Raw genomic sequence first — 22,324 nt, 5'->3', positions numbered from 1 at the left:
GTTCTCTACCAAAACACATAGGAAACCTGGATAAAATACAAAGAAAACGCCTAAGAGAACTCGAACTAATGGAACATCCCTCGGTGTAGTTATGAAGGAGAATAAGACATCGGAATAAGAAACTCTCAAGTAGCCCGCAGTCTATTAATAGACACAAGATGATAGACGCATATCATCCATTCAGGGTGTTTAGAATGTAATAAACACTTTTCACAGAAGAATGTGCCATGGGAGCTCAGCTTCCAGGAGGAGGCCTCCTGTCTGGGAGGAAGCGGAGGCAGGAAAATTGTTAAGAAAAGTCACGGTTAGTTGGGCCTTTAAAAGTGAGTAGGACTGGGGGGCCTGCGTGGCTCCGTTGGTTAAGCATCCAACTCTTGATCTCAGCTCAGGTCGTGACCCCAGGGTCGTGAGATCGAGATTAAAACTCTCTCTCTCCCCCTCTCCCCAACTCGTACACACACACTCTCTCTCTCAAAATAAATAATTAAAAAAAAAAACAAAACTGAGGAGGATTGAGAGATGAAAATTAAGGAAGGGGACCTGGCAAGTTGAAAGAAGGTTTGGGAAATATAGCAAGAGAGTCGTAAAGAGTCTTAAGCTTCTGAACCAAGTAAACCCACTCCTCAGATTAGTCTAACTTGGGCAAAATGATTTTTTAATTTGAAGCCGCTCATTCTGTTATTGCCTGTACTGTCTATACTAGTGAGACCTTGTGAACACCTGAAATGTCAAATCTTAGGAAAATGTTTTAGTAAGTTATGGCATACCAAATGTAACGCAACCTTCGATGGTGTTATGATCAGAAAATCTTAAAAATATAATCCTAAGTAAAAGTAGAATACATAATATTAAGTACTTATGATCGCATTTATGTAAAACCTTTATTCTTGTAGAGAAGGGCCAGGCGATAGCGAGGCACAAATGAAAACAGTTGTCCTAGGATAATGAACTTGCAGGTGTTGATTCTTTGAAAGTTCTTTCATGTTTTAAATTGATTTCCCCCCCCCCTGCCCCCTCCCCCATTTGCGTGCTCTCTCTCTCTCTCTCTAAAGTAAAGAAAGAAAGAAAGAAAAAAGAAAGAAATAAAGAAAGAAAGAAAGAAAGAAAGAAAGAAAGAAAGAAAGAAAGAAAGAAGGAAAGAAAAAGAAAGAAAGAAAATTTCTAATAATGATTTTTTAAAAATGTTGTGCAGAGGCAGGAAGGACGGGTCATGTCTAGGGGACAGCACATGGCCTGGATTGGCCTGGATAAAGCATGGGGAGTGATGAGAAAGAAGGCTGGAAAGATACATTAAAGCCCGTTTATGGAGGCTTTTAAAGAGCACGTTAGAGAATTTGACGTTTATTTGATAGGCGGTGAGAAGAGATAGAAGGCTTTCTTTTTTTTTTTTTTTTTAATAATAAAGTGCATTTATTTAAGTGTTCAACTTGATGAGTTGTTTTTTTTTTTATTATATGAAATTTATTGTCAAATTAGTTTCCGAGATAGAAGGCTTTCAAGAAAGGAAGTGATAGGGACCGAACACAGATTCCTTTCATGACAGTATGTAGTATATACAGGTCGAAGTAGGAAAAGAACAGAGGCAGAGAAACCACATAAAGGGCTGCTGGAGAAGACAATGGTGACCTGAACTGGGTGGTGGCAGAAACAGAAAGAGAAAACTAGACATGGGAGAACTGGAAAATCAAAAACAACTCATCAAACTTCTCGACTCATCAAACATTGGAGGATGAGGGAGAGGAAGGGTTTAAAGTTGAGTTTGAAATTCCATTCCTGGAAGCCTGGATTGATCTTGGGGTCAGAAGGTGAGGCTTCTGGACAGGAAATGAGTAGTTCCCTTTGGATGTGCTAGTGTAATGTGTTTGTAAGATGTCCAATAGGCAACAAAAACTGTCAGTCTGCATTTAGGAGAGTAATCAGGTATAAAGAGGTGGTTGTGGGGGCGCCTGGGTGGCTCAGTCGGTTAAGCGTCTGACTTCGGCTCAGGTCATGATCTCGCCGTTTGTGAGTTCGAGCCCTGCGTCCGGCTCTGTGCTGACAGCTTGGAGCCTGGAGCCTGCTTCGGATTCTGTGTCTCGCTCTCTCTCTGCCCCTCCCCTGCTCATGCTCTGTCTCTCTCTGTCTCAACAAAAATAAATAAATAAAAAATAAAAAATAAAAAGAGGTAGTTGTGGGGGTAGTTCTCTTACAGGGAAGAGTTAAAGCCACGACAGCAGGTACAATAATGAAATATATGGAGAGAAAAATTTTTGAAAAGGAGAACCTGGGACATATCTATATTTGGGGATGAGAAAGAGAAAAGGAGGTAAGAAGAACGAAGCATTTAGTAAGAGAGAGGAATCAAGAAAGTTTAGGGCGATGGAAGCCAAAGGAGAAGTGTTTCAGAAAGGAGATTAGCAGCAGGATTAGGGGCTGCCAAGAAATCGTGACATGAGTTAAAAAAAATTTGAGGGGCGCCTGGGTGGCACAGTCGGTTGAGCGTCCGACTTCAGCCAGGTCACGATCTTGCGGTCCGTGAGTTCGAGCCCCGCGTCGGGCTCTGGGCTGATGGCTCGGAGCCTGGAGCCTGTTTCCGATTCTGTGTCTCCTTCTCTCTCTGCCCCTCCCCCGTTCATGCTCTGTCTCTCTCTGTCCCAAAAATAAATAAAAAACGTTGAAAAAAAAATTAAAAAAAAAATTTGAATTTGGAGATAAGGACATTCTTGAAAGAGCTGTGTCCACAAGTGTGGGAAGAAGTCAGGTTGGAAGGCCACAACGGGAGGGCCAGGGAGGGACTAACAAGAGAGTAGGCAGGAAACACAGGAGACCTGGGGAGTTAAGTATCTCATGACAGAAGATCAATGGAATTTGAGGTTTTTGCAAGATTTGGGGAATATTTCAGGATGAAAGTCACCTCGAAAATGAGAAAAAGAGCAAAAGAGACCTCTTCTGAAACAAGAGTGAATAGGAGAGAAAATCTCAGGTGGGAAGAAGCCGAGGAACGATTGTGTGGTAGAGTAGGAGGCAATATCGCCTGCTGAGAGGAAGACCATTTGGTGACTTGAAGAGAAAAATTTGGAGCAGTCACTGTGGAAAGTAAGGAAAAGCACTCCAAGAGATTGGGAAATGGTATTTTGAAGATTCCCCTTGAAAGGTGGTATTTCCTTCGACTTAGCTCTCAAGATCTGGCACAATCTGGAATCCTCCTCTACTCTCATTTTGGTCAGTCAACAAATCTGTCTCACCCTGTGACCTGGTTATGTTCTCTTAACCTCTAATAGCGTTCTCAGTTTCATCTAATATTTCCACTTTTCATTCAAAGCCCAGCTCAAATCTCCTACCTCTGTCAAAGCTTCTGTGGTGGTTCGACTCCATCTTTTCTGAGACCTTCACGAGACTCTTGGTGTTTATGACAGAAAAAGGGAAATTATCGGGAAAAATTGCTCTTTAATAGCAATCTCCTGAGCACACAAATCTTAATCCTGAGGATTAAAACGTTAATTAGATAATGTCAGAGTTTGGGGTTCTTCCTAGATCTGTATGATCACCAGCATGCTGGCCCTTCATTGCATTTCTCTGAGCAGTGCTCAATAATTGACCAACTTCTGGAAGTCATCTGGTGACCACCGCGCAGTAGTAGCTGTGGGGGTAGTCATTAATTAACACGTATTGAGCGCTGATTTGTTCCAGGCAACTCGGCATATGGCAGGGATTCGGTGAATTTGTTAACCGCCCCCCCCCACCGCCATTTTACCATCTTGGGGTGGAATGAACACCTGCAGAGGGTAAAGTCACCAGTCCCTGAGCCCCAGGAGGGCCTGCTGGACCTACCATCATGGGAAGTGGATCATTTTCGTGGACCTAGTCTCAACCCTACAGTATCCGAGTTTTCTAGGCTAGCTGGAGTGCACTGTGGATGTCTGTCTTGTGATTATGAAAAGAAAAAAAAGAATTCTGGCATCAAGGTCATATTATCTTTCCACTTAGGGGAAATGGTTGGCGGAGGAGCAAATAAGTGATTGCAACATGTTATCAAGGATGAGGGTTTGTGCAGAGGAAGAGGGTTAGGTAAACACCCGTGTTTTATTTCCGTTAATCATTCACGAGGCTGGTAGAAACTCTCCCCATCCACTACAATTCAGCCATCCCTGACCAGTCAGCTACAGGGCTGAATTCAGGGACTTTTTGGTGGTGCAATTACCAGCTGGCTTCAGGGTCGTCTGCTAAACTCTGATCTGGGGAGGAAGTAAAGCTATTAGAGATCCAGACGCTTTTCTCCCTTGAGAAACAACCTGAGACACCACGACAGAGTCTTCTGCTTCTTCCTCAGCTACCGCCAGGTCAGTGGATTATTTGGGGTACCTTGGGGAAAAGGCTGGTGGTTCGGCCCTTTAAAGAGGACAAGATTAGAAAGATAAGACAAACAAACAAACACTTGGGGGTATTTGCAGCAGAAATCTTTCCAGAAGTTTTTAGGAGGTTATGTGATTTCACAAGTACTTTTAATCCCTCTGAGCCTCAATGTTTTTTTTTTTTTTTTTTTTTTTTTTACTATAAATGGGGGAATAATAATGCATATTAATAAACTAAAGCAGAAAGGAAGTAAGATGTCACTCTTGTTATCGTATCTAAAGGTCGAGCGTGTTGGCTCATTGATTCTTTACTATCTCTCCACATAGGGGAGTTTAAGACTAGGATACCTCTGACAGGTAGACCAGACTACCCAGAGGGGTCCATAGAAGACCTGGTTTTTATAGTCTACCTTCTAAAAATTGGTGCAGTGCCCTTCGGAGATTTTATGAACCATTCCACGTCTCCTCCACCACCACCAGCAAAGAAAGATCTTTTGATTTGATGATGAGAAGACGTCGGTCAGCCTCCAGTTAGTTTCTGAAGCTAGACACCTTAACTGTTCTCACCTCCTTTCTCTTCCTCACTTTCTGAACCTGGCAATGTTGATTACCCTTCCTTCTTCAAATTTCCTTTTCTCTTGGTTGGGCAAGACACAGTACTATTCTTGTCCTCATTCCAACTCCTTGACCACTCTTAGCTGACTCCCGTTCTTTCGCTAAATATGGTAGTACAAAGAGAATGACAATTCAAGTATCCAGAGTGGGCAGCAGTATCAGAGAAGGTTTGATACACTTGAATATAATATGAGCACACAAGCAAGGAGCTGATGTAGATAAAGAGATTCTAAGAAAGAGGTGAAAGTGTGGAAGCTAGTTCTGGAATCTTAAAGTGATGTGATTGAGTGTGCAGGTATAAACAAGGAGATATCAGCTGAGACCGAAGAAAAATATTACCCTTTCCAGAGGCATCCGAGTTTTAAAAGAGGAAGCGTAGACAAAATAAATACACATACTTAAAAAGTAATCTCTAACTGAGGCACCTGGGTGGCTCAGTTGATTGAGTGTCTGACTCTTGAGTTTGGTTCAGGTCATGATCCCAGGGTCATGGAATCCAGCCCTGTATGGGGCTCTGTACTCAGTGTGGAGCCTGCTTAAGATTCCCTCTCTCTCTTTCTCTCCCTCTCTCTGTCTGCCACTCTCCCCCACTCTCCCTCTAAAAAAAGAAAAAAATAATCTCTAATGGAAGGAGAAATTTGGGGGCTGAGAATTTTCCTAGCACCTCTCAAATTGTACTGCAGTACGCTTAACAATAACATTTTTAAAAAAATGTTTATTTATTTATTTTGAGAGAGAGAGAGTAGGGCAGGGGCAGAGAGAGAGAGAATCCCAAGCAGGCTCTGTGTTATCAGCACAGAGCGCAGGGCTCAATCTCACAAAACATGAGATCACGACCTGAGCTGAAATCAAAAGTCAGTCACTCAGGGACACCTCGGTGGCTTAGTCGGTTAAACGTCGGACTTCGGCTCAGGTCATGATCTCACAGTCTATGAGTTTGAGCCCTGCACCGGGCTCTGTGCTGATGGCTCATGCTGACAGCTCAGAGCCTGGAGCCTGCTTCAGATTCTGTGTCTCCCTATCTCTCTGCTCCTCTCCTGCTTGTGCTCTGTCTCTCTCTGTCAGAAGTAAACATGAAAAAAAAGTAAAAAAAAAAAAAAAAAGTCAGATGCTTAACCGACTGAGCCACCCAGGCACCCCACCAATGATATTTTCCACCACACACCTGTCACGTTGACTGTAGCTCTTGAGTTGGTTTCACTTTTATTGGAATTCAAAAGGTGATGATGTCATTGAAATGCGAGGATATTTACTAGGGAAGTCTTAGCTTTTCAGTGGGCAGCTAATAGAATTCTAGACTTTGTATGGAATGGAAAGATGATCTAAGTTCCCTGTCATCATTTGTGAGATGAGAAACTGACCCAAGGAGCTGACATGGCTTCTTCAAGATCACAGAATTAGACTGTGGTATTGACTGAGGCTCAAATTCAGGTCCTTGGCTCACAAGTCCTAGCCTCCAACCCCATCCTCTGTGGTCTGCTGAATCCTGTGCGAGTTCTGCTGAGGAACCACAGGGAGTAGTGATGGCAAACGGTGGATACCACCCCTGGCCCACCGAGTCACCATACTCTTTAGTTCACTAAGAACCAGTGAGGAAAGTGGGCTCACTGTATCATTTATGTCTTCACAACTTGCAAAGCACTTCACGGATACTATTCCATTTGGTCCTCAGGAAGGCAGTTAATCCTTCTCACTCGGAAGGGAAAACTATATTGATTTATTTATGTCACATTTATTGGATAACTATTATGTGTCGGGTCCAATATCAGATCAGCACCAGGAAGTTGAACAAGCATCCTTGTCTCCAAGGGACCCACAATCTATTTTAGGAGGCAAAAGTGAATAGATAGTGAAAGATACGATACAATGTGGTATTACAACTGAGGCATCAGCAAAATACTAGGGGAGCCTGGAGGAGGCTGATATTTCTCGGTGGGGTTGGACAATTCGTCATTAAGGAGGTGACATTTGACCTGGACAGTGACTTAAGAGGAGTTTGGAGGTTAAGCGCATCCATGCACATGAGATATTATATGCAAATGCTTGCAGGTGTTTCAATAAATCCAGGATGTGTTTTGGGAAAGGTAAGCGCCTGCATGAAGTTGAAGTGCAGTGTTTCAAGTGAGCAGAAACAGAGGGATGTTTGGGAGAGGTATGGAAACCTTGTAAACGGAGGACCACAGGAGTTTCAAGCAAACTGCTTTTTAGGAATATAACAGCATCAGCCTGGAAGCTGGCTTAGACCTGTTTGGAGGTTTCTGCAGTGGCCGAGAGTGGGTGAAGGGAATTATGGCAACCTAAACCCAGACTATGGACAAGGGTTGTAGGAGAGAGTGGCAGATTCTAGTGCTGCTATGGCCAACGTGATAGGACTTGGAGACTCTGAATATGGGAAGGGACAAGAGAGAGGAGGCTGGGATGACTCAGGTTTCTAGTCTGGGCAGCTGCGTGGAGATGATTACTTTAGCTGAGATCTCTGACACGGGGGTCAAGTGTGTTGGAGAGAAGACAGTGGGTTTCATCTGGGATATGTTGGATTCGAGGTGCCTGGGAGATACAAAGGAAGCAGTTAGGACTTTGGGAATTAGACCTTAAGCTTAAAAGAAAAAAAAAAAAAACAAAGAGAAGAGAAAAGATTTTTGCTTCAATAAGAAATCTAACAATCAGTTATCAGGAGCTGGAGGGTTGAGGAAATAGGGAGAGCTTGGTAAAGGGTTATAAGTTTTCATATATAAGATGAAGAAGTTCCGAGGATCTAAAATAAAACACACGGACTATATTTGATAACACTGTATTATATAATTGAAATTTGCCAAGAAAGTAAAACTTAAATGTTCTCACACACAATAAAAGGATAAGTGTGTGAGATGGTGGATGTGTTCATCAACAAGATGGGTGGTGGGGCACCTGGATGGCTCAGTCGGTTAAGCATCCGACTTCGGCTCAGGTCATGATCTCATGGTCCGTGGGTTCGAGCACCGCTTTAGGCTCTGCGTTAACAGCGCAGAGCCTGGACCCTGCTTTGGATTCTGTGTCTCCCTCTCTCTCTGCCCCTCCCCTGCTCGCGCTGTGTCTCTCTCTCTCTCAGACATAAACATTGAAAAATTAAAAAAATAAAAAGATGGGTGGCCGGGGCGGGGGGGGGGCGTCTTTTCTCAAGGTGCACAAATATGAAATCAGAGTGATACATTCTTTAAAAATCTTAAAATTTAGTCACTTACACTTCAATAAAGCTGATATTTAAAAAAAGAAATCCAACAGAGTGAAAAGTTTGAGTTTACTTTCAGGATTACATGTGACAAGTGCGCTGATTTTATTTCTGGATTTGCAAAGAAAACTCACAGGTGTTTGTCACAGTCAAAAGCAGCAATGTAATTTAAATATGATCCCAGACAAAAAATAATTTGTGAAGGTAACCAGTTGGAATCGTAGACTTTTCCAGAGTTAAAAGTTACAGTCAAGAGGCAGAGTAATGATCTCTAAAGTCTTAGAAATAACCTCTGCAAGGTCAGTTTTATGATGCAGGTACCTGCTTTTGTGAGGCTATAGGGGAAGACAAAATATTTCCTCCTTATTTTGCCGAGATTTCTTTGACTAACTTGTAGAAACTTTGACAGTTTGGAGACTCAAAATTTACATATGGGACTGAATAGGGCAGAATAAGAGTTTTGTTACCGACAGAGTTTATGAAGCGTGTAAGTTTTTGCACCTACAGAAGACAGTTGGGCTCAGAGGTCTGTGAGTGATTCCTGGGTGATGGTCATCGTCACGGGAGTAGGTGAGTTCCTCTCCGGAAGATGATGAAGACTGGGGGAAAAAGAACCCCCCAGAACAGGCCCCCAGGGGTGCCAGAGTCTCTGCTCTGGGTGTAGTGTTGGGTCTCACGATCACCAAAGGCCACAGTGAAGACCCAACCAATGACTTCTGGGTCAAGTCCAAGTGGGCTTTCCTCTGCGCTGGGGTTTAATTGAAGTTCCCTTGTGATGCAGGCAGACATCATTGCAATTGTATATCATTATTCTGATGATGCTTTGACTCCAGGAATTCTGGTCCCGTTAGGGTCACATGCCAACCCCGATCCCCTCACTTCCTTCTCTAACATTTCTTCTCAGTGTTTTCTGAGTTCCAGCTGTGCACCACGCCAAGCTACCTCGCAGCAATTCCGAGGGGCGTGTATAGTTTTCATTCCTATTTTATAAAAGAGGAAATTGAAGCTTAGAGGAGCTGCGTATCTGGCCCAGGGCCACACAGTTCCCATCTGGTGGAACCAAGATTCAATCCACATAGCCTGGATCTGACTCCAGAGCCCATGCCCCAGGGCCTGGCCACATACTGGCCTCGTGTCCCCAGCACTGTGCCTGTGGCCTCGGCGTGAGGCTGAGACATGAATTCCTCACTCTAGTGTAGGGTCTGTGTGTGTGACTGCCTTTTATCTCCTGTCATAGCCTGTGGAGGGAGGGGAACTAGTTTTCGTTCATTCTTTCCCTCCTCACGGTCCTCTGTTCAATGGTTGAGGATATGAGGACTTCAGGTTAAGGAGGGGGAAGAGCCTGGGGTAAAATCGTTGTGGTCTGTTCTCATTAAGGGACAGGTGTGTCTTACCTTAAAATCAGTAGGAGCTCAGGGGCGCCTGGGTGGCTCAGTCGGTTAAGCATCCGACTCTTGGTTTCAGCTCAGGTCATGATCTCGTGGTTCGGGAGTTCAAGCCCCACGTCGAGCTCTGTGCTGACAGCACAGAGCCTGCTTGGGATTCTTAATCTTTCTCCCTCTCTCTGCCCCTCCCAGTTGCTCTCTCTCAAAATAAATAAGCTTTAAAAAAATTTAAAATAAATCAGTTAAGCTCTAGCCTTGACAAAATAAACACTGTAAGAGCAGATATGGATGTGGGGCAGTATTACCTTTCTTTAAAACATTTTATCATTAGGTGCTTTTTTTTTTTAATGTTTATTCATTTTTGAGAGAGAGAGTGTGAGCAGGTGAGGGGCAGAGAGAGAGGGAGGGACAGAGAATCTGAAGTGGGCTCTACCCTGACATCAGAGAGCCCTGCTTGGGGCTTGAACCCATGAACCACAAGATCATGACCTAAGTTCAACTTAAGCCTAAGTTGAACACTTAACCAATTGAGCCACCCAGGCGCTCCTGTCACGAAATGCTTCTGCATGTGAATTCAACAAACATTTATTGAGTACTTTAACTGTGTGAGGCACAGTGCTAGGTACTAGGTGAGGCAGAGATGAGTAAGCACCCACCTCTGACTTCAAGGACCTTGCGGTCTAGTGTTGCGGACAGACTTCGGATGTTAATTATAAGCCAAGTCAGAATCAAAATGATAAACACTGAGTTGTAATTAGAATATGGAGACTGGCTTGGAGGAAAGAAGGGGCCATTGGATAAGGGGCTGGCAGAATGAGTAGGAATTAAAGAGGGAAGAAGGACCAGCAGGTGATATGGGCAGGAGTGTCCTAGGAAAGTATTTGGGACTGTCAGAGATCCAGGTTGTTCAGGCCAGCCAAAGCATGGGGGCTCAGACCAAACCCCCGAAAAGGTCTTTGCCAGAAGCCAATTGAGTGAGTGCCAATTCCTGAAGGATCAATTTGCTGAAACCAAATTTGCTGAATTTATCAGATTATCAATTTACTGAACACTGTTTTATTTTTTTAATATAATTTGTTGTCAAATTGGCTCACATACCGTGTGTAAGATGTATTCTTGGTTGTGAGGGTAGATTCCCATGGTTCGTCGCTTACCTACAACACCCAGTGCTCATCCCAACAAGTGCCCTCCTCAGTGCCCATCACCCGTTTTCCCTCTCCCCCGTCCCCTATCCACCCTCAGTTTGTTCTCTGTATTTAAGAGTCTCTTATGGTTTGCCTCCCTCCCTCTCTGTTTGTAACTATTTTTCCCCTCCCCAACGGTCTTCTGTTCAGTTTCTCAAGTTCCACATATGAGTGAAAACATATGGTATCTGTCTTTCTCTGACTGACTTATTTCACCCAGCATAATACCTTCCAGTTACATCCACGTTGCTACAGATGGCAGGATTTCATTCTTTCTCATTGCCAGGTAGTATTCCATTATATATATATATATATAAACCACATCTTCTTTATCCATTCATCAGTTCTGAACATTGTTTTAAATATGCATTTTGAATATACTCAATGATTACAAATATATGAATTTTGAACATGACTAATGAATATGTTCTTTGTAGCAGTATCTTAGGTATTTCTATTCAAATTCTTAAAGGTAGGGATTTAATCTTATGGCTGTGTTTTTATAAATATTCTCATGAATATTTTCCCCTGGTATATCCAATGTGTATATTTTTATTGTGAACATGACAACTGCAACAATTCATATGAGTAATTTTCACTTTATACTACTAGCCTCTTGAGTTTTTATAGCCAAATTTTATTTTGCCAATGCATTGGTATTTTTATTTTATTTTATTTTATTTTAATTAAAAAGCTTCCATTTAATTTTTTAAAAATACGTATGGGTATTCTTATATCTCTTTCTTCAATCTCACTGAAATTCAACAAACATGAACTTATCAAAAATTGAAGAAACTCATTTCTATTGTTTTTACAGTTCATAACAATTTTTATTGGATGGGAGAAATTTATCATACTTGCAAATTTCACAGATGATTTGGTGGATTGTTTTTCACTATGTGGAACCAGCCTTACCCCCGTCTGTCTCCTGTCTCATCCAGATGGTTAGCCAAGAGGAAGAGAGAGACTAGAGATCAGGAAGGAGAAAAGAGAGGTGCAAACAAAAAAGAAAGGTGGTGTGTAAGGGCCCAAAATCTGGTCCTGGCTCCTTTCTCCCTCTTTAGACAGCTTGCATGTATTCGGTACAAATTTTGTAAACATATTTTAGTAAGAGAATGCATTTGATAAGTTGGTCATCAGATTGAATTTATTTTTTCAGCAGAACTGTCTTAGCAGCTATGTTTGGAGCTCAGGGACTAGGCTGAGCATCAGACGGAATTGCCCACAGCCGACAGCAGCTGAAGGCATGGCTTCATCAGAAATGAATTTTGGAAAGATGAGGTTAAATGAGCCATTACTCAATGAGGACGTTAGGCCCCTCCACATAGTGTGAAGGGTCATTATAAGCCTTTTCCCCCCAGTAATGTGGAACAGAAATATAGGTCATCATAAATTGTTTTTTTTTCTTCTACAACGTGGGACAGAAATATCTCTGAGCGAAATTTTGAGGGCACTCCCTTTATTTACTCCCTTTATTTACATAATTCATAATATGAATTATGGACACATGGGGAGTGTAGATTTATCTGGATCTAATACGTATCAGAATAAAAGATGAAATTCAGTATTTCCTTGAGAGTTAACTTTATACAGTCCTTTGAGAACAAGGACTATTTTTTTTTTTTTGATGTTTGTTCATTTTTGGGAGAGAAAGTGTGAGCAGGAGAGGGGCAGAAAGAGAGGGAGACACAGAATCCGAAGCAGGCTCCAGGCTCTGAGCCATCAGCACAGAGCCTGATGCAGGGTTTGAACTCATGACCCGCGAGATCATAACCTGAGCTGAAGTCGGACACTTAACCCACTGAGCCACCCAGGCGTCCCAGAGAACGAGGACTATTTTTAATGTAAATTTAAGATACATTGTTTTTCCCAAAGAGAACAGGAGTGGTGGAGAGAAAAGTGTCCCTCATGATTTTGCTTAAAATCATGTCTTTAAATAGTCTGATTAAATAATGAAAGTACATTTGTCACATAAATTTTTACTTTTCTTTGTATATCTATATGTATATCTATAGTTATATGTATCTCTCCATAAACCATTCTTTCAAAACTGCAAATTGCTTGATGGTTTATTGTCTTTGTTGACAGTTGTCATGAGGAACTCTCAATACTACACAGATCTGGCTCCTTTTCTCTGTCTCATCATTTGCTTGCCTTTTGGTTTTATTTTGTTTTACATTTGTTCCCTCTTCTCCAACTCCTCTGCCATTTCCTTGGTCAGACCATCTTGCAGCTCACGTGGCCAATTGCAATAGTCTTCCTTAACTACCCTGTTTCCTCTCTCTGTTTACTTCAGTCTGTCATGTACACATCTGCCATACTGCTCTTTTCAGAGCATGGTAATGAGTCACTCCTTAGCTTCAAAGTAAACAAAGGGTAAACAAAACCCAAAACAAAAAACGATTCTTTATTCCCTAAAGAGTAGCATCTATAAATTCCTAAACCTGACCCTTACATCCTATTCAGACACATGTATAAGCTGCCCCTTCTTAGCAACCCCCTCTCCTCTCCTCTGAGCAAAGTACTTCCACAGAGACTAACACTCACTGTCTTGTGCTGTGACACTGTATTCATGTCCTCTCTTCCACTCTAGGCCTTAATTTTCTTGAAGATGTGGACCCCACAGCATTTATCCTGGTGCATTATGACAAGTAGGAATTCAATGACTATTTATTTTTGTTTATTTGTTTTTTGAAAGAGAGAGAGAGAGAGAGTGACCAGGGGAGAGGGGCAGAGAGAGAGAAAGAGAGAGTGAGAGAGAGAGAGAGAAAGAGAGAGAATTCCAAGCAGACTCCACACTCAGCATGGAGCCCAACTCAGGGCCCCATCCCATAACGCTGGAATCATGATCTGAGCTGAAATCAGGAGTCTGCTGCTCAACAGATTGAACCACCCAAGTGTCCCTCAATGACTGTTTATCAAATTGAGTTCTTTTGGCAGAAAACTGTGGGAGAAGCATCAGGTCATGCACCCCAGTGCTCCTCTAAATGGGATCCATGATAGAAAAAAGAAAATGGCAGCCTGGCCCTTACCTAGGCTGTGGAAAGTCTCTGATCCAACTCTGTTCCAAATGACCTTGGTCGCTGCTCTATTTGCTACTGTTCTTGGTGAGTAATAGAGAGGTATGTTCAGATTGGCAACAAATATTCAAGATCATCCACTCATTCACTCTTAAGACTCACAGATGATTGAACTTTGAGCAGAAAGCCACATTCAGCAACAAGGGATTTATTTGATCAGAAACTTAGAATTTGAAGGTTAAGAGGATTTGGAGTTATTTGGGATTTAAGGGTACTTTGTTTTATCCACAAAGGAAGCAGTTTTCTAGACACTTCCTCCTACCATTTCTCCTCCAGGGATTTCCAAAACAATCTGTTTCCCAAGCATGACTTGAAACAAATCTATACGACCTATCAGCCTGACTGAGCAATTTTCACTGCTTCTGGGTCTATCTAGAATAGAGAGGGGAACTAAGTATAGACTTCTACTAGGGCTCCGCAAATGTAAATGAATCCTCTTGTTTAATTCTTGCAAGGTCAGCAGGATTAGGGCTTTTATGTTTCAAGGGCTCCATGCTTTTTCCTTCATATCATTCAAAATCCAGCATGTACAAAAAAAATGCAAATTAGGGGCGCCTGGGTGGCGCAGTTGGTTAAGCGTCCGACTTCAGCCAGGTCACGATCTCGCGGTCCGTGAGTTCGAGCCCCGCGTCAGGCTCTGGGCTGATGGCTGGGAGCCTGGAGCCTGTTTCCGATTCTGTGTCTCCCTCTCTCTCTGCCCCTCCCCCGTTCATGCTCTGTCTCTCTCTGTCCCAAAAATAAATTAAAAACGTTGAAAAAAAATTAAAAAAAAATGCCAATTAAAAATGTTGTTTTTATCCATCTCCCAGCCCCCGGGGTTTCCCTTTCCTGAGGCAACCAATCTGACACGACGTTTTTATCATTACCATCATCATTATCCTTTACCAGCAAATGCGTGTTACTCATCACTCACTGGATTCCTTGAACAATGAGGATAATAGGAGTTGTAATTTTTCTTGATTAGAGGGGAAACGAATGGTTCTTCCCCTAAAAATCATACTACTGAAATACTAAGATGCTGTGTTTCAAGGCATTAACTTCCGCCATTCTTCGTCATTTTCAGGTGGTTGTGGTCCTCCACCGAATTTATTCTTTGCTTCCCCAATAAATGTGTTGAACCAGACTTCCTTCAACTCTGGGACTATCCTGAAATACACCTGCCGTCCTGGCTACAGTAAGGATCCTTACAAAAGTCAGGATGTTACCTGCCGATACAAGTCATGGAACTACGATGAGTTCTGTGTCAGTAAGTATGAACATTTATTTTTCTTATTTGCGCTTTTCCCCTCTTTGCAAAATTGTCTCAGGAATTAAGCTTTCTGACTGCAAGTGATGATATTTGGTTACTGAGAAACCACCCGGTTGTCAGTTACTGATTCCAATGTACGCATGCGTGCTACCTTTTGAAAAACATACATTGAAAAAACCAAAGAAAACAAAAATTACAAAGTACCTAGTTGCAGTGAAAAATAAGTTTATCCTTTACAACGCAGTTCAGTAAACATTTCTTTCCAAAGTGAACTGCAAATTCAATTTTACTATTTTGAAAACCATATTCATTCTTTACAAAGATGCCTGGGCGGCTCAGTGGGTTAAGCTTCCGACTCGATTTCGGCTCAGGCTATAATCTCACGGTTTATGGAATTGAGCCCCAAATTGGGCTCTGCACTGACAGCACGGAACCTGTTTGGGATTCTCTCTCTCTCCCTTTCTTTCTGCCCCTCCGCTGCTTGCATGCACTCTGTCATCTCAAAATAAACACGTAAACTTAAAACAAAAAGTTATGTGGCTAGAGAGTGGTAATGTAGTTTCCAAAGAAACTTCACCCAAAATATTTGCTGTGTTTGGAAGAAGGTTCTGTGATTCACTTGTGGTTGAGAATATATTCTGTAACGTTTTTCCAATAGAAAGGGTATACAGTCTACCCTTTTTATTGTACCTTTTGTAACTCATGACATGCATTTTCGACTGGCCTAAATACAAAGTATATGCCACAAATATAGAATGGACCATAGCTCCCTAATCAGTGTCTATCCTGGGTCGTAGACTCCATTACCACAGTGATTTAGTGGAGTCCTTTTCTTTAGTGGTGAAATGTACCAGAAAAATATGGGATCACGTTTTGTATTCATTTGTCCCCCAAAGTAAACATTTAGTGATTCAGGATCAGAAATAAGTTTGAATTTCAGCTTCTGGGTCTTTCTGGAAGCATAGGCCAGAGCTAATCAATCAATCTTCTTGTCTAATACCTTATCTGTGAATACTTGGAATCACTAATTATCATTTTAATTTTTTTTTTTTTTTTTGTCAGAGAAAAGATGCAAACATCCTGGAGAATTACAAAACGGGCAAGTGATAGTTAAGACAGATATCTTGTTTGGATCACGCATAGAATTCGTCTGCTCAACAGGGTGAGTGCGAAGCAATCTAGAAACAATTCTTTTCAATTAATTTTTTAAAAAGTAACGAATGTGTTCATATAGTTCAAAAGTAAAAGTGATATAAGACCGTATACGCTGAGGATTGTCACTTCTACTCTCTCACCCTCCACCCATTCCTTTGTGTCCTTAAACAAGGATCTACTTTTTTGCTTTCTTCTGTATCTTTCTGGTGTTTATCTTTAAAAATACAAGTTAAGAAATTAGTATACGTTTTTATTGCACCTTTCCAATAATGAACATAACTTTGAATCTTTCTTTCTTTTTCTTTCTTTCTTTCTTTCTTTCTTTCTTTCTTTCTTTCTTTCTTTCTTTCTTTCTCTGAGAGAGAGTGCAGGTGGGGGAGAGGGGCAGAGGGAGGGAGAGAATCCCAAGCGGGATTCATGGAGTTCAGCATGGAGTCCAATGCCAGGCTTGATCCCACAACCCTGGGATCATGACCTCAGCTGAAATCAAGGGTTGGGTGTTCAACTGACTGAGCTATCCAGGCACCCCTGAGTCTTGCCTTGTTTTCTACTCATCAGTGTATACAGGACATAGTTTCATGTTTGTGCCTAGAAGTTTCTTATTGATTTGCCTTTACAACATCAAAGAATGTTATCGTATGATGCTTCACGGATTAGCAATCTCTTTGATGGATCCATAGATATTTCCAATTTTTGCTATTCCGAACAGTGTTCTGATGCATTACTTGGCACATATATAAATTTTTACACATATAGTTATATCTATAGGGTCAATTTCCAGAGTGGGATTTCTGGGTCAAAAAGTACACGTCTTTGAAAATTTTAAAGATATTGCAAAATTGCTCTCCTTAGCGGTTCCAGTGTTTTGCAGGGTATGTAAATGCCTTTCTCTTCAAAAACTTTCTGTATTGTCAATCTTTAGAAACCTTGTAAACTTTTTGAAAGTTTTGCAATTTAAGACGTAACACTGGAAGCTCACCATAGTTTCAACATATATTTCTCTTATTATGAGTGAGGTTGAGCATATTTTTATGTGTTCAAGAGACATTTGTATTTATTTGTGGACTATTTGCCATATTCCTTTGCTTAGTTTTTCAATTAATTTGTTGAAATTTTTATTCTTAATTTCTAGGGTAGATATGTACATACATAAACCTATACACACACACACACATACACACACACACAAGATATATACACATGAACCTATGCATATTAGGGTTTAGACCTTTTTTTCTGATATGAACTGCAGACTTTCCCCCAAGTATATAATTTTTATTTTGACTTGGTATTGATACATTTTTTTTTCTTCTCAAGGAAAAGCTGTACTTCGGTTTCAAGTTTATCGATTTCTCTTTTCAAAATGGCTTCTGGGGGTGCCTAAGCGGCTCAGTCAGTTAAGTGTTGGATTCTTTTTTTTTTTTTTTTAATTTTTTTTTTTAACGTTTATTTATTTTTGAGACAGAGCATGAACGGGGGAGGGGCAGAGAGAGAGGGAGACACAGAATCGGAAACAGGCTTCAGGCTCTGAGCTGTCAGCACAGAGCCTGACGCGGGGCTCGAACTCACGGACCGCGAGATCATGACCTGAGCCGAAGTCGGACGCTTAAGCGACTGAGCCACCCAGGCGCCCCTAAGTGTTGGGTTCTTAATTTTGGCTCAAGTCATTATCTCATTCTCATGAGTGTGTTCTATGCCGGGTTTGGAGTCTGCTTAGGATTCTGTCTCTCCCTCTGCCCCTCCCCTGCATGCGCACTCTCTCTCTCTTCATTTCAAATGAATAAGTGAAAAAATAAAATAAAATAAAATAAAATAAAATAACTTCTAGATTTTAGGTCTTCATTTAAAAGCCTTTCTCCAATACAAGATTTTAAACGATTTGCCTAGATTTCTTCTACTGCTTGTACGTTTTCATATTTTTTGATGTTTAAAGCTTTGATCCATTTGGAGTCAATATACAATATACAGCACGAGGTGCCTATTTTAGGCAATGCTTTTCCATATGACTGGAACCTGTTACCCCAAAAGTCCATCTTCAGTTTACAAATTTGAGAGTGCTTTTCGGTACTGTAATAAATTCTCATATGTGTCTTGTATATATCGTGTATGTATCTATATATGTTTCTACTCAAAGCCATTGTTTTGCCTGTATATTAATATACATATTTCACAGTGACCTACTTATCAAGACTTTATAATGTGTTTTAATAGCCAATATGGGTAGTCCTGCCTCCTTGCCTTTAAAAAAATTTTTCCTGACAATACTTGTTCTCTACATAAAGTTTTAAGTTAAGCATCTTTTATTTTATTTTTAAAAAGTATACTTATTTTGAAAGACAGGGAGGGGGAGAGACAGAGACAGAGAGAGAGAGAGAGAGAGAAAGAGAGAGAGAGAATGAGAGGGGGAGGGGCAGAGACAGAGGGGGCAGAGGGCCCAAAGCAAGCTCTGTGCGAAGAGCACAGAGCCCTACACGTGGCTCAAACTCAGGAACTGTGAGATCATGACCTGAGCCAAAGTTGGATGCTTAACTGACTAAGCCACCCAGGCATCCCTAAATTTAGGCATATTTTAGATTCAGTGCTGGGGGGTTGGGGGAGAGGGGAAAGTCGGTGATGGGCATTGAGGAGGGCACTTGTTGGGATGAGTACCAGGTGTTGTATGGAAGCCAATTTGACAATAAATTATATTAAAATGCAAAAAATAAAAATAAAAAAATCAGTGCTGGATTAGTGTTTAACTTCATTTTTGAAGAATAGGCTTTTTTTTTTTTTTTTTCTTTTTTTAATGTTGAGTCTCCCTGGACAAGAACAGGTTCTTATAGGGGATGCAAAACTTCTCCTCTCCCCTCTCAGATTCTCTGGGCCTGAGAATTAGGCTGATATAAAACAGATTAACAGGAGAAAAGCATACACATTTTATTTTTAGACATACATGGGAGCCTACACAGGAAAACTGAAGACCCAAGAAGTGATTAGGCCTAAGTGTTTATATGCTAGGTTGAATAAAAAGTAACAATTGTAGAAAAGTAACAAAATACATGGGGAGGCTACAGGAAGATTAAGGGTTATTTCCACAAGGTCTGTCGGTATAGATTTCTCTTGGCTTCAACTCCTCATCTCTGGTGAAAAGATTGTTTTTTTCCTCGCGGTAGAGGGAGAGCATCTTCTACATGAAGAGTTTTATCTCCTGCTTTCAGAAAGAAAAGAAGTCCAAGTGCCCTTCCTATGTCTGCCGTTTCAAGTGCTTTTAGCTCAAAATAATCTTTAGTAATTTTACTCTTTGTTGTCTTGCAACAGGTCACTTAGTGCAACGTTTTGTGCCGCGAGCTGCTATTTTAAAATGTAGATTATTGGGGCGCCTGGGTGGCGCAGTCGGTTAAGCGTCCGACTTCAGCCAGGTCACGATCTCGCGGTCCGTGAGTTCGAGCCCCGCGTCGGGCTCTGGGCTGATGGCTCGGAGCCTGGAGCCTGTTTCCGATTCTGTGTCTCCCTCTCTCTCTGCCCCTCCCCCGTTCATGCTCTGTCTCTCTCTGTCCCAAAAATAAATAAAAAACGTTGAAAAAAAAAATTAAAAAGTTTAAAAAAAAAAATAAAATAAAATGTAGATTATTATTTTACTTCTGTAATACTTGCTTGATATGCATTTCAAAATAGCTATTTTGCTTTGTGTTGTGTTCCTTCTTCAGGTTCTCCGACTGAGTATGTGTCGATTCTCCTTTGCTTGCTATCCGTGCTTAACATTTTCCTCTAATGTTGTTGCTCCCTTTAGTTTGGTTTTCTCACATTTATCCTTATTTATCCCTTATGGCTCCCAAGACAGAAAGTGAGAAGATTCACAACGCAAGTGCTGTCGGAACACTAAAGTGTTCCTATCGGAATAGCTGGAAACCACACTTTTCACTTGGTTTCCTGAGTAGTTTGGAAAATGTACATTTTGAAGAAGTTTCAAAATGACGAAATGCTTACATCTCAGTGTCTCTTATCTTATTAAAAGATTAGTTTTTCTTTAAGTCATTATTAAATAAATCCAACTAGGATTATTACGTATTATTATTTATTATTAAATAAAGCCAACTGGAGGTCCCATTTGCATTAATCTTCAATCGGAGTGTACATTTATTCCTTGATGATAGCACAATTTTAAGACATACTAACAGTGCTTTTTCTTTCTGTTACCATAATATACAGAGGGCAGTAAGACAAACTGAAGAAAGCTTAGAACTTGTCAAGAGCTATAAAAATGGGGATCGTGAACAGAGAGCTAATGGTGTATTGGACAGGGTAAGCACCTGTAAGTCAGAGGGAGGCTGCCTGTCCGAGGACAGGAAAGTTTGGGGCCAGTAACCTGGCTGGTACCGACATCTACAAAACACTTCGGAAGACACTCGAATGAGCCTTTTACCCTACATTGTCCCGTTTGAGCTCGGGATAAACCCCATGCCTGACAGATAGTCGCTGCCTGCCAACAGATTCCAGAATAAAAGAATGAATGAACGAACACACACATCTCACTGCGGTGATAAGTTTTACTGAACGGAGTGCTCGGTGGGAAGTGCTGTTTAGAAAATATTGTTTCTTCACTGTTTAATATTGCGTAAGCAGTTAATGTATTTAGACCCCTTTGTCCAGCTTCATTTAGAGTCAGAGGAATTTCATTACAATCTTTGGCCCTCTCTTATTCAGATACGTTTTAGTTGGTTCAGCCACTAGTCATTGTGAGATCCAAGATAGAGGAGTTGATTGGAGTGATCCTCTCCCACAATGTATAAGTAAGTAAAGACTTTTTCTGACTTGACCACAAACCTACATCAACCATGTTCGGTACTAAAACTCCCGTGTATCTTTGCTGCGTCTTCTACCCGCCATTAAAATCTGCATCATGAAGTTTAGATTTGCAAGGATACCTTCCCTGATGATTTCTTTCTCTTCACTCACTCATCCCAGTCGCCAAGTGCGATCCTCCTCCAGCCATCAGTAATGGGAAGCACAACGGTGGAGATGAAGATTTCTATACATATGGTTCCTCTGTCACCTACAGCTGTGACCCCAACTTCTCGCTCTTAGGCAAAGCCTCCATTTCTTGCACAGTGAAAAATAAAAAAACAGGCGTCTGGAGCCCAAGTCCTCCTACTTGTAAAAGTAAGTCACGGTGCCTGTAGGGGCTCAGTTGGGTAAGCATCTGACCCTTGACAGTGGCTCAGGTTGTGATCTCAGGGTCATGAGATCGAGCCCCTCTCCTCCACATCGAATCCCACATGGAGCCTCTCATCAGCCTCCACCCTGAGCATGGAGCCTGCTTGAGGTTCTCTCTCTCCCTCTCTCTCTGCCCCATTCGAACTCATGCGTACTCTCTCTCTCTCTCTCAAAATAATTAAAAAACTTAAAAAAAAAAAAAGCTAAGTCACAATGATGCATTTTGACTTGGAAGGTGAATTTGGCTTGGAAGGTGAATTTGTTGGGGGAAATGGGATGATGACAAGACTAATTATTGCCATGATGTATGCATGTATTCTCTCAACTGGTACTTATGCATGATGTACCGCTGTGCAGTGACAAACAGCACCAATATCTCATTGGCTTTGCAAAGTAAAGGTTGGTTTTCATTCACACTCAGTCTGCTGAGTGTCCAGGAGACTCCAGGGCAGCTGTAGTCTAGGTGGAAATTTAGCAACAAACTTAGCAGCTTTGATCTTGTGGTATTTCCACATCAACATGTGCTTTCAAAATCTGTTCAGTGGGTGAAGAGAGAAAAGTAAATCATGCCCTGGCTTTTAAAAAGAACCTTGGGGGCGCCTGGGTGGCTCAGTCGGTTAAGTGTCTGAGTCTTGATTTCGGCTCAGGTCATGATCTCATGGTCCGAGAGTTCGAGCCCCGCGTCGGGCTCTGTGCTGACAGCTCGGAGCCTGCAGCCTGCTTCAGATTCTGTGTCTCCCTCTCTCTCTGCCCCTCTCCTGCTTGCTCTCTGTCTCTCTCTCCCCAAAATAATAAAGAAACGTTTAAAAAATGTTCCCTATGGGTCCACTTGACATATAGCGTATCAGGCCTTTGTGTTATAGTTGACACAGGATTAACAACAACAGTAATATCTTCATTGCCATTTCTCTCTTATGACCCACT

General features: G+C 41.6%; 1 protein-coding gene and 1 long non-coding RNA gene across 4 annotated transcripts in view; one reads left to right on the top strand and one right to left on the bottom strand.

Annotated features, from left to right (window-relative positions):
- Nucleotides 1-4,085: 4,085 nt before the first annotated feature.
- Nucleotides 4,086-22,324, top strand: part of LOC131496399 (C4b-binding protein alpha chain-like) — a 52,651-nt gene continuing 34,412 nt past the window's right edge. Inside the window, exons 1-6 of one of the 3 annotated variants that reach the window (XM_058701925.1) lie at nucleotides 4,086-4,319; nucleotides 13,664-13,830; nucleotides 14,867-15,049; nucleotides 16,115-16,214; nucleotides 20,891-20,976; nucleotides 21,152-21,346. In XM_058701925.1, the coding sequence (XP_058557908.1) occupies nucleotides 13,689-13,830; nucleotides 14,867-15,049; nucleotides 16,115-16,214; nucleotides 20,891-20,976; nucleotides 21,152-21,346 (706 nt within the window). In that variant the 5' untranslated portion in view covers nucleotides 4,086-4,319; nucleotides 13,664-13,688. The remainder of the gene's footprint in view (nucleotides 4,320-13,663; nucleotides 13,831-14,866; nucleotides 15,050-16,114; nucleotides 16,215-20,890; nucleotides 20,977-21,151; nucleotides 21,347-22,324) is intronic. The other 2 variants (XM_058701926.1, XM_058701924.1) reach the window with 2 other exon arrangements.
- Nucleotides 19,339-20,174, bottom strand: LOC131496402 (uncharacterized). The gene is made up of 2 exons (XR_009254476.1): nucleotides 19,826-20,174; nucleotides 19,339-19,566 (listed from the first exon to the last, which is right to left on the bottom strand). It is a non-coding gene; the product is annotated as an uncharacterized LOC131496402 (long non-coding RNA).

Source organism: Neofelis nebulosa, chromosome 15 (genome assembly GCF_028018385.1).
Source record: "Neofelis nebulosa isolate mNeoNeb1 chromosome 15, mNeoNeb1.pri, whole genome shotgun sequence".
Classification (NCBI taxonomy): Eukaryota; Metazoa; Chordata; class Mammalia; order Carnivora; family Felidae; genus Neofelis; species Neofelis nebulosa.
This window is presented reverse-complemented; position numbering and strand designations above follow the sequence as displayed.